General features: G+C 39.9%; 1 protein-coding gene across 5 annotated transcripts in view; it reads left to right on the top strand.

The window, feature by feature from the left end:
- RAD17 (RAD17 checkpoint clamp loader component) overlaps positions 1–12,584 on the top strand; it is a 47,235-nt gene extending 34,651 nt beyond the window's left edge. For 2 of the 5 annotated variants that reach the window (XM_080803920.1, XM_080803922.1), the window contains 2 exons: positions 4,176–4,233; positions 11,806–12,584. In XM_080803920.1, the coding sequence (XP_080660046.1) occupies positions 4,176–4,233; positions 11,806–12,070 (323 nt within the window). In that variant the 3' untranslated portion in view covers positions 12,071–12,584. Of the gene's footprint in view, positions 1–4,175; positions 4,234–11,561; positions 11,601–11,805 lie in introns of all 5 variants that reach the window. The other 3 variants (XR_013966845.1, XM_080803919.1, XM_080803921.1) reach the window with 3 other exon arrangements.
- The last annotated feature ends 446 nt before the right edge of the window (positions 12,585–13,030 follow it).

Below are 13,030 nucleotides of genomic sequence, written 5' to 3'. Positions count from 1 at the left end.
GCAACCCATGGAATGGGAGAAGATATTTGCAAATGACACTACAAAGGGCTGATATCCAGGATCTATAAAGAACTTCTCAAACTCAATACCCAAAAAACAAATAACCAAGTAAAAAAATGGGCAGAAGACATGAACAGACACTTCTCCAAAGAAGGCATACAAACGGCTAATAGACACATGAAAAATATTCGTCATCATTAGCCATCAGGGAAATTCAAATCAAAATCACATTGAGATACCACCTTACACCAGTCAGAATGGCAAAAATTGACAAGGCGAGGAACAACAAATGTTGAGAGAGCTTGTGGAGAAATGGGAACCCTCTTACACTGTTGGTGGGAATGCAGGTTGGTACAGCCACTTTGGAAAACAGTGTGGAGGTTCCTCAAAAAATTAAAAATAGAACTACCTTACGACTTAGCGATTGCACTACTGGGTATTTACCCCAAAGATACAGATAGAGTGAAAAGAAGGGCCTCATGCTCCCCCCAGTGTTCATAGCATCAGTGTCCACAATAACTAAACTGTGGAAAAACCGAGATGCCCCTCAACAGATGAATGGCAAAAGAAGATGTGGTCCATGTATATAATGGAATGTTATTTAGCCATCAGAAGGGATGAATACCCAACTTTTGCATCAACATGGATGGGACTGGAGGAGATTATGCTGAGTGAAATAAGTCAAGCAGAGAAAGCCAATTATCATATGGTTTCACTTATTTGTGGAGCATAAGGTATAGCATGGAGGACATTAGGAGAAGGAAGAGGAAAATGATGGGGGAGACAAACCATGAGAGACCATGGACTCCTGGAAACAAATGGAGGGTTTTAGTGGGGAGGCGGTGGGGGGATGGGTTAGCCCAGTGATGGGTATTAAGTAGGGCACAAAGTGCATGGAGCACTGGGTATAATATATAACCAATGAGTCATGGAACACTACATCAAAAACTAATGATGTATGGTGACTAACATAACAAAGTAAAAAGAAATGTTTTGGGGGTGCCTGGCTGGCTGAGTTGGCAGAGCATGCAACTTTTTTTTCCCCCCAGTATTTATTAGAGAGCATGTGCAGGAGGGGTGGGGGGGGAGGGTGAGGTGGGGGGAAAGAAAGAAGAGTCTTAGGCCAACTCAGTGCTGAGCATGGAGCCCTCAGGCTCCATCCCACAGTCCTGAGATTGTGACCTGAGCTGAAACCAAGAGTTGGGCGCTCAACCCACTGCAAAACAAGGCAGCTCAAGAGCATGCAACTCTTGATCTTGGGGTGGGAGTTAAGCCCCACATTGGGTGTGGAGCCTACTTAAAAAAAAAAATAAAAAATAAAAAAAAATATATATATGTATGTATGTATATGTATGTACATATATATACACACATACATATACATAAACACATGTATATGTATATGTATGTGTGTATATATGTACATGTATATATATGTATGTGTATACACACACATGCGCACATATATAGATATATATATACATACATACAGCAACTTCTTTCAAGATATGTCTCCAAAGGCGAAGGAAACAAAGGCAAAGATGAACTTTTGGGACTTCATCAAGATAAAAAGCTTCTGCACAGCAAAAGAAACAGTCATCAAAACAAAGAGGCAACCCACGGAATGGGAGAAGATATTTGCAAATGACAGTACAGATAAAAGGTTGATATCCAGGATCTATAAAGAACTCCTCAAACTCAACACACACAAAACAGATAATCATATTAAAAAATGGGCAGAAGATATGAACAGACACTTCTCCAATGAAGACATACAAATGGCTACCAGACACATGAAAAAATGTTCATCATCACTAGCCATCAGGGAGATTCAAATCAAAACCACATTGAGATACCACCTTACACCAGTTAGAATGGCCAAAATTAGCAAGACAGGAAACAACGTGTGTTGGAGAGGATGTGGAGAAAGGGGAACCCTCTTCCACTGTTGGTGGGAATGCAAACTGGTGCAGCCACTTTGGAGAACAGTGTGGAGATTCCTCAGGAAATTAAAAATAGATCTTCCCTATGACCCTGCAATTGCACTGCTGGGTATTTACCCCAAAGATACAGATGTAGTGAAAAGAAGGGCCATCTGTACCCCAATGTTTATAGCAGCAATGGCCACGGTCGCCAAACTGTGGAAAGAACCAAGATGCCCTTCAACGGATGAATGGATAAGGAAGATGTGGTCCATATACACTATGGAGTATTATGCCTCCATCAGAAAGGACGAATACCCAACTTTTGTAGCAACATGGACAGGACTGGAAGAGATTATGCTGAGTGAAATAAGTCAAACAGAGAAAATCAAGTATCATATGGTTTCACTTATTGGTGGAGCATAACAAATAATATAGAGGACAAGGGTAGATGGAGAGGAGAAGAGAGTTGAGGGAAATTGGAAGGGGAGGTGAACCATGAGAGACTATGGACTCTGAAAAACAACCTGAGGGTTTTGAAGGGGCGGGGTGGGAGGGTGGGGGAACCAGGTGGTGGGTATTAGGGAGGGCACAGATTGCATGGAGCACTGGGTGTGGTGAAAAAACAATGAATACTGTTACGCTGAAAATAAATAAAAAATTGAAAAAAAAAAAAAAACAACAATTTAAAAAAAATAAAAATAAAAAAAAATAAAAAATAAAAAAAATATATATGTATGTATGTATATGTATGTACATATATATACACACATACATATACATAAACACATGTATATGTATATGTATGTGTGTATATATGTACATGTATATATATGTATGTGTATACACACACATGCGCACATATATAGATATATATATACATACATACATTCATACCCCACTGTTCTGGGTGAGTGCTCAGGTGTAAGGTAGCCTCTGATCATCATGGCTGGGACCCTCACAGTGGGGACCCACTTCCCTATGAAGGAACTTGGGTGAGGGCCATTGTAGTTCAAGGAGGAAGCAGGATTCTCAGCCTGCTGTGCTACTAGGATAGAGCTTCCATGCTTTGGGTTGGAGCAAGGGAGTCCTGAATTTTTGGCTAGCCACAGGAGGGAAGGAGTCCTATGGGTCCTTGGCTGCAACCACCTAGCATGAAGTCTCTCTAAAGCTGAAGAAGCAATGGAGTGAGTCCTGGTTCAAATGCCACAGACTCTTGCTGTTAGATTTTCCTGAATAAATGTTTTTTCAGAACATAAAAATTTATCATCTTAAACCATTTTTAAGTATGTAGTTCAATGGTGATGAGCGTATTCACTTTGTAAAACCAATCCCTAGAACTTTGTCATCTTGCGAATTTGAAACTACACACGTTAAACACTACCTCCCACTCCCTTCCCACCACCTATCTTCTGTCTCTGAATTTGATTACTTTAGGACCTCACGTAAGTGGACTCATACAGTGTTTGTCCTTTTGTGACTTATTTCACACAGTTTATTTGTGTTTATATCAAAGTTTATTTGTATTATAGCATATGTCAGGGAGCCAATTTGGCTCAGTTATTTAAGCATCTGATTCTTGGTTTTGGCTCAAATCATTATCTGAGGGTCATGAGATGGAGCCCCATTCGAGCTCCACACTGGCTGTGGAGCCTGCCTAAGATTCTCTTTCTCCTTTCCCTCTATCCCTCTTCCCCCCCCAAAATAAAATAAAGAATATATATTTAAAATTATATGTATCAGAATTTCCTTTTTAAGGTTGAATAATACCACATTGTGTGTATATACCACATTTTGTTTATCTATTCATCTGCTGACGGATGCATAAGTTACTTCCACCTTTGGCTATTGTGAACGATGCTGTTATGAACATGGGTGTACAAATTGCTTTTTAAGACTGTGCTGTTAGTTCTTTTGGGTATATACCCAGAAATGGAATAGCTAGGTCATACAGTAATTCTGTATTTAATTTTTTAAGGAACTGCCTTACCATTTTCCACAGCAGTTATATCATTTTACATTTCCACCAGCAATTCCCAAGGGTTTCACTTTCTGCACATCTTTGCGAAACTTTCCTTTTTTTCTTTTTCTTTCTTTCTTTCTTTTTTTTAATAATGGACATCGTAAAGGATGTGAAATGGTATCCTGTGGTTTTCATTTGAATTTTCCAGAGGATTCATGATTTTCATGTGCTTGTTGTCCACTTGTTTATCTTCAGAGAATTGTCTAAATCTTTTAAAAAATCTGTTTCAGCTCAAATTTCTTTTATTCAAGATATTGGAAGGCTTCCTCTGAAACGACACTTTGGAAGGTAAGCTGATTTAATTTTAAAAACCTGTTTCAAGGGGCACCTGGATGACTCAGTGGGTTAAGCCTCTGCCTTCGGCTCAGGTCATGATCTCAGGGTTCTAGGATTGAGCCCCGCATCAGGTTCTCTGCTCAGCGGGGAGCCTGCTTCCCCCTCTCTCTCTGCCTGCCTCTCTGCCTACTTGTGATCTCTCTCTGTCTATCAAATAAATAAATAAAATCTTAAAAAAACAAAGCAAACAACAAACAAAAAAAACCTATTTCAAGACCCGTTACTGAAATGTCCACTGAATGTTACCTATTTATTAAGTATACACCCAGTAAAATTTATCTGTAAAATCTAAGAAATACATGTTATTTCCAGTGATTAATGACCATATGATTGCATTGTAGATCCATCATTTTATTACATATAACAGTATATTTTCACTGGCTCATATATATTTTCACTGGCTCACAATCATAAAAGTAAGGGGATTTTAAAAATTCTTCATTTAACAAATCTTGCGTACGTGGAAACCCCTTTTCACCTTTCCTGCCCAGAGGTGTTCTTAGCCTGTGTTTAAAGCTTGCATTAACCAGCAACTACCACAAAAGCACTCTTTTTTTTTTTTTTAACTTCCTTCTCTTAGTAGATTCAGACAAATTAAAAACCAAAACAAAACAAAACCGTAGATATAGAGACGTAAATCTTTATCTGTGCTGTTCCTTTTATTCCAGAATCACTTCTGGGCTAATAACAGTGATTAACACGATACCTATATTTCATTTCTACTTAGCTTATTTGTAAGGTCAAATTTTAAAAGTTTTAAAAGGGCTTTTTTAACTGCTATTACTGGTTCAACTACTTGATCTAACTTGGGAGACAGGATTTGTCAGTGCTATTTACTACAGTCATTCATGATGACCATATTTAGGGATGCCTGGCTGGCACAGTCAAGATAGAGCATGAGACTCTCATTCTCAGGGTTGTGAGTTCAAGCCCTACATTGGATATAAAGATTACTTAAATAAACAATCATGATGACCATATTTAATATTACCATTGATTCATGTTGACAATATTAAACATTAATATATAGCTTGATAGTTAATATTTAATAGTTCTCTAGTTCCTTGTAATACAACCTACACCTTATTTTTGTACATTTAGCTTATTTCCAATTTTATCACAGTTTTCCTTGTAGCTTTAGTCATTGTGAACATCAAATGCTATTTACATAGAATGTATTCCTAAAAATAAACTTGCTGGATCCATAGATAATACACTTTTCTGAAGCCTTTGCTCTATATTGCCAGATTACTTCCAGGAATATTTTGCCAGTTTTATGTCCACTTACAGTGTATCAGTATATTCTTTTCTCCTAGCTCTTGGCACCACTGGGTTTTATTAAAACCTTCCTAAAAGGTCTTGTGGCACTTGGCTGGCTCAGTCAGAAGAGCATGAGACTCTTGATCTCGTGTTTGAGTCCCATGTTGGGTGTAGAGATTACTTAAATAAATGAAACTTTAATAACTAACTAACTAAATTAATTAATTAAAGGTCTTTGCCAGTTTTAAAGATGATGGTAGTAGTTCATTATTTTAATTTCAATTTTTAAAATTACTAATTAGGTTGAACAATTTAGTTACCATTTGTATTTTTTATGTAAATTCTCCCATTTATACCTATTTTTTTCTTTTTTTTTTTTAATTTTTTATTTATTTTCAGTGTAACAGTATTCATTGTTTTTTCACCACACCCTGTGCTCCATGCAGTCTGTGCCCTCCCTAATACCCACCACCTGGTTCCCCCAACCTCCCACCCCCACCCCTTCAAAACCCTCAGGTTGTTTTTCAGAGTCCATAGTCTCTCATGGTTCACCTCCCCTTCCAATTTCCCTCAACTCCCTTCTCCTCTCCATCTACCCTTGTCCTCCATATTATTTGTTATGCTCCACAAATAAGTGAAACCATATGATACTTGACTCTCTCTGTTTGACTTATTTCACTCAACATAATCTCTTCCAGTCCTGTCCATGTTGCTACAAAAGTTGGGTATTCGTCCTTTCTGATGGAGGCGTAATACTCCGTAGTGTATATGGACCACATCTTCCTTATCCATTCATCCGTTGAAGGGCATCTTGGTTCTTTCCACAGTTTGGCGACCGTGGCCATTGCTGCTATAAACATTGGGGTACAGATGGCCCTTCTTTTCACTACATCTGTATCTTTGGGGTAAATACCCAGCAGTGCAATTGCAGGGTCATAGGGAAGATCTATTTTTAATTTCCTGAGGAATCTCCACACTGTTCTCCAAAGTGGCTGCACCAGTTTGCATTCCCACCAACAGTGGAAGAGGGTTCCCCTTTCTCCACATCCTCTCCAACACACGTTGTTTCCTGTCTTGCTAATTTTGGCCATTCTAACTGGTGTAAGGTGGTATCTCAATGTGGTTTTGATTTGAATCTCCCTGATGGCTAGTGATGATGAACATTTTTTCATGTGTCTGATAGCCATTTGTATGTCTTCATTGGAGAAGTGTCTGTTCATATCTTCTGCCCATTTTTTAATATGATTGTCTGTTTTGTGTGTGTTGAGTTTGAGGAGTTCTTTATAGATCCTGGACGTCAACCTTTTGTCTGTACTGTCATTTGCAAATATCTTCTCCCATTCCGTGGGTTGCCTCTTTGTTTTGTTGACTGTTTCTTTTGCTGTGCAGAAGCTTTTGATCTTGATGAAGTCCCAAAAGTTCATTTTCGCTTTTGTTTCCTTCGCCTTTGGAGACATATCTTGAAAGAAGTTGCTGTGGCTGATATCAAAGAGGTTACTGCCTATGTTCTCCTCGAGGATTCTGATGGATTCCTGTCTCACGTTGAGGTCTTTTATCCATTTCGAGTTTATCTTTGTGTATGGTGTAAGAGAATGGTCGAGTTTTATTCTTCTACATATAGCTGTCCAGTTTTCCCAGCACCATTTATTGAAGAGACTGTCTTTTTTCCACTGGATATTTTTTCCTGTTTTGTCGAAGATTATTTGACCATAGAGTTGAGGGTCCATATCTGGGCTCTCTACTCTGTTCCACTGGTCCATGTGTCTGTTTTTATGCCAGTACCACGCTGTCTTGGTGATCACAGCTTTGTAGTAAAGCTTGAAATCAGGTAATGTGATGCTGCCGGTTTTATTTTTGTTTTTCAACATTTCCTTAGCAATTCGGGGTCTCTTCTGATTCCATACAAATTTTAGGATTATTTGCTCCAGCTCTTTGAAAAATACTGGTGGAATTTTGATTGGAATGGCATTAAAAGTATAGATTGCTCTGGGCAGTATAGACATTTTAACGATGTTTATTCTTCCGATCCAAGAGCATGGAATGGTCTTCCATCTTTTTGTGTCTTCTTCAGTTTCTTTTAAGAGTGTTCTGTAGTTCCTTGAGTACAGATCTTTAACCTCTTTGGTTAGGTTTATTCCAAGGTATCTTATGGTTCTTGGTGCTATAGTAAATGGAATCGATTCTCTAATTTGCCTTTCTGTATTTTCATTATTAGTGTATAAGAAAGCCACTGATTTCTGGACATCCTGCTCCTGTCCTAGCAAACAGGATCCAACAGCACATTAAAAAGATTATCCACCATGACCAGGTGGGATTTATCCCTGGGTTACAAGGATGGTTCAACATTCGCAAATCAATCAATGTGATAGAACAAATCAATAAGAGAAGAGAGAAGAACCACATGATCCTCTCCATTGATGCAGAAAAAGCTTTTGACAAAATCCAGCATCCGTTCCTGATTAAAACGCTTCAAAGTATAGGGATAGAGGGAACATTCCTGAACTTCATCAAATCTATCTATGAAAAACCCACAGCAAATATCATCCTCAATGGGAAAAAGCTTGCAGCCTTCCCATTGAGATCAGGAACACGACAAGGATGCCCACTCTCACCACTCTTGTTCAACATAGTATTAGAAGTCCTAGCAACAGCAATCAGACAACAAAGAGAAATAAAAGGTATCCAAATTGGCAAGGAAGAAGTCAAACTCTCTCTCTTCGCAGATGACATGATTCTTTATATGGAAAACCCGAAAGACTCCACCTCCAAACTACTAGAACTCATACAGCAATTCAGTAATGTAGCAGGATACAAAGTCAATGTCCAGAAATCAGTGGCTTTCTTATACACTAACAATGAAAATACAGAAAGGCAAATTAGAGAATCGATTCCATTTACTATAGCACCAAAAACCATAAGATACCTCGGAATAAACCTAACCAAAGAGGTTAAAGATCTGTACTCGAGGAACTACAGAACACTCCTAAAAGAAACTGAAGAAGACACAAAAAGATGGAAGACCATTCCATGCTCTTGGATGGGAAGAATAAACATCGTTAAAATGTCTATACTGCCCAGAGCAATCTATACTTTTAATGCCATTCCAATCAAAATTCCACCAGTATTTTTCAAAGAGCTGGAGCAAATAATACTAAAATTTGTATGGAATCAGAAGAGACCCCGAATTGCTAAGGAAATGTTGAAAAACAAAAATAAAACTGGCGGCATCACGTTACCTGATTTCAAGCTTTACTACAAAGCTGTGATCACCAAGACAGCATGGTACTGGCATAAAAACAGACACATGGACCAGTGGAACAGAGTAGAGAGCCCAGATATGGACCCTCAACTCTATGGTCAAATAATCTTTGACAAAACAGGAAAAAATATCCAGTGGAAAAAAGACAGTCTCTTCAATAAATGGTGCTGGGAAAACTGGACAGCTATATGTAGAAGAATGAAACTTGACCATTCTCTTACACCGTACACAAAGATAAACTCGAAATGGATAAAAGACCTCAACGTGAGACAGGAATCCATCAGAATCCTCGAGGAGAACATAGGGAGTAACCTCTTTGATATCAGCCATAGCAACTTCTTTCAAGATATGTCTCCAAAGGCGAAGGAAATAAAGGCAAAGATGAACTTCTGGGACTTCATCAAGATAAAAAGCTTCTGCACAGCAAAAGAAACAGTCATCAAAACAAAGAGGCAACCCACGGAATGGGAGAAGATATTTGCAAATGACAGTACAGATAAAAGGTTGATATCCAGGATCTATAAAGAACTCCTCAAACTCAACACACACAAAACAGATAATCATATCAAAAAATGGGCAGAAGATATGAACAGACACTTCTCCAATGAAGACATACAAATGGCTACCAGACACATGAAAAAATGTTCATCATCACTAGCCATCAGGGAGATTCAAATCAAAACCACATTGAGATACCACCTTACACCAGTTAGAATGGCCAAAATTAACAGGACAGGAAACAACGTGTGTTGGAGAGGATGTGGAGAAAGGGGAACCCTCTTACACTGTTGGTGGGAATGCAAACTGGTGCAGCCACTTTGGAGAACAGTGTGGAGATTCCTCAGGAAATTAAAAATAGATCTTCCCTATGACCCTGCAATTGCACTGCTGGGTATTTACCCCAAAGATACAGATGTAGTGAAAAGAAGGGCCATCTGTACCCCAATGTTTATAGCAGCAATGGCCACGGTCGCCAAACTGTGGAAAGAACCAAGATGCCCTTCAACGGATGAATGGATAAGGAAGATGTGGTCCATATACACTATGGAGTATTATGCCTCCATCAGAAAGGACGAATACCCAACTTTTGTAGCAACATGGACAGGACTGGAAGAGATTATGTTGAGTGAAATAAGTCAAACAGAGAAAGTCAAGTATCATATGGTTTCACTTATTGGTGGAGCATAACAAATAATATAGAGGACAAGGGTAGATGGAGAGGAGAAGGGAGCTGAGGGAAATTGGAAGGGGAGGTGAACCATGAGAGACAATGGACTCTGAAAAACAACCTGAGGGTTTTGAAGGGGCGGGGTGGGAGGGTGGGGGAACCAGGTGGTGGGTATTAGGGAGGGCACAGATTGCATGGAGCACTGGGTGTGGTGAAAAAACAATGAATACTGTTACACTGAAAATAAATAAAAAATTAAAAAAAAAAAGTATAGATTGCTCTGGGCAGTATAGACATTTTAACGATGTTTATTCTTCCGATCCAAGAGCATGGAATGGTCTTCCATCTTTTTGTGTCTTCTTCAGTTTCTTTTAAGAGTGTTCTGTAGTGGGGCGCCTGGGTGGCTCAGTGGGTTAAAGCCTCTGCCTTCGGCTCAGGTCATGGTCCCAGGGTCCTGGGATCGAGCCCCGCATCGGGCTCTCTGCTCAGCAGGGAGCCTGCTTCCCTTCCTCTCTCTCTGCCTGCCTTTCTGCCTAATTGTGATCTCTGTCTGTCAAATAAATAAATAAAATCTTTAAAAAAAAAAAAAAAAAAAAAAAAAAAGAGTGTTCTGTAGTTCCTTGAGTACAGATCTTTAACCTCTTTGGTTAGGTTTATTCCAAGGTATCTTATGGTTCTTGGTGCTATAGTAAATGGAATCGATTCTCTAATTTGCCTTTCTGTATTTTCATTATTAGTGTATAAGAAAGCCACTGATTTCTGGACATCCTGCTCCTGTCCTAGCAAACAGGATCCAACAGCACATTAAAAAGATTATCCACCATGACCAGGTGGGATTTATCCCTGGGTTACAAGGATGGTTCAACATTCGCAAATCAATCAATGTGATAGAACAAATCAATAAGAGAAGAGAGAAGAGCCACATGATCCTCTCAGTTGATGCAGAAAAAGCTTTTGACAAAATCCAGCATCCATTCCTGATTAAAACGCTTCAAAGAATAGGGATAGAGGGAACATTCCTGAACCTCATCAAATCTATGAAAGACCCACAGCAAATATCATCCTCAATGGGAAAAAGCTTGCAGCCTTCCCGTTGAGATCAGGAACACGACAAGGATGCCCACTCTCACCACTCTTGTTCAACATTGTATTAGAAGGCCTAGCAACAGCAATCAGACAACAAAGAGAAATAAAAGGTATCCAAATTGGCAAGGAAGAAGTCAAACTCTCTCTCTTCGCAGATGACATGATTCTTTATATGGAAAACCCGAAAGACTCCACCCCCAAACTACTAGAACTCATACAGCAATTCAGTAATGTGGCAGGATACAAAGTCAATGTCCAGAAATCAGTGGCTTTTTCTATTTTTTTTAAGAGAGAGAGTGCGTGGATGTGTGCCCAAAAGGTGAAGGAAGGGCAGAGGGCTAGGGAGAGAGAAAATATTAAGCAGGTTCCACTCTCAGTGTGGAGCCGATCTGAACCCTGAGATCATGACCTGAGGCTGAATCAGGAGTGTGACAGTTAACCAGCTGAGCCACCCAGGTATCCCTACCCATTTTACTATTCTATTTAATTTTTCTTTTTAATTTGTAGGAACTCTTTAGCAAAGACATTGATCAAGTCGTTTATATTGTAAGTTGTAATGATTTTTTCACATATTGTCATTTACCTTATACTATTTTATACCATTAAATAAACCAAAGGGCTTGGCTAAACAGCGAGCTTAGTCAGGGTAAATGAAAGACTAGAGATGGCTTCATAATTCTCACACACATGGCATAATTTAAAGATAACCCATTTTTTCATTATTATGATGCCTGCATTGTGAATCTGGCAGGTTGAAAATGGAAGCCCTGACTGACCGGGAACCTGGATTGATAGACCCAGACAGTGGAGATGAAGCCCATCTTAATGGAGGAGGGCAGCCTGCAGAGGAAGCTCTGGGTGAACCCACTCAAACCGCCGAAACTGAAACGTGCTGTCTGCCTTTGAGTCAAAATAGTGGGAGTGAACTGCCTGCCAGCCAGCCTCAGCCCTTTTCCGCACAAGACATGGAAGAAGAAGAGCTGATAATAGAAGACTATGAGAGCGATGGGACATAGAAACCAGCCTGCCGGTCATGGTGCTACTTGGCAGGTTCATGTGCATTTTATTCAGTGGTATTTCAACAGAGATAATATACTTTTCAAGTTAATGACAGCTTAATACTTCACTCTTGTAGTATTTCAGCACAAGAAACTCACTTCTCTGTCATTTTGAAGTAAACAGAAGATCAAGTTTCAAATAATATCTTAATTTTTTTTCTCTAGTATTTATTTAGTCTTGTGAGTGGTTGGGAGAGGAGGTCAGTGTGAATGACGTGTGTTTGAACATTATGCCAAATATCAAAGAATGTGAAGGAATAACTCAGAATACTAAAACTTTATGGGGTTGTAAATATGAATTATGAAACAGTTTAGTATGCAATTATGAGTGTAAATAAACCTTGTGCCTTATCCACAATTTCTCTATGGTCTCTAACTTCTCAAATATCATTTTTATATGCTGTACAGTGGACTATTTTAGATGCTTTTTGGAAAGTATTTAATTTATATCAAAATTAAAATGTTGAATTTCTTTTCGTTTCTTTTTTTAACTGTTTCCTAACATATAGTCTCAGCCAGGTATCATTGGGCATACATGACTCTCCCTTTATCCGTTAACTTTTCAAAAACAGGGAAGAGAATGGCAGCCTTGCGATGAGAACTCTCGGCGGGAGTAATCACGCCTTTTACTACCTTTCTGAGCTGTGTGCGCGCGCTGTGGCGCGGGCGGAGCTGAGTGTGTAACCGCTGCTCGGAGGTGCGGGGCGGGCCCCGACCCTCCCGGGCGCCAAGCGAGAGTCCCGGCCTGACAAAGCCGGGCGGGGCAAACTTGGCTCGGCCCCGCCCCGGGAGCTGAGCGGGCTTTCAGTGCGGTGGGCGGTGTGCGCGCTCTTCCCGGCAGCCGCGCAGGTGAGTGGGCCCGAGGGGTGGGGCCCTCGTGACGCGGCGGCGGACGGGGAGGGGCCCGGCGGCCCCCCC

Source organism: Martes martes, assembly GCF_963455335.1.
Source record: "Martes martes genome assembly, chromosome: 5".
Classification (NCBI taxonomy): Eukaryota; Metazoa; Chordata; class Mammalia; order Carnivora; family Mustelidae; genus Martes; species Martes martes.
Note: the sequence above shows the minus strand (reverse complement) of the source record. Positions and strands in the feature narration are given on the sequence as shown.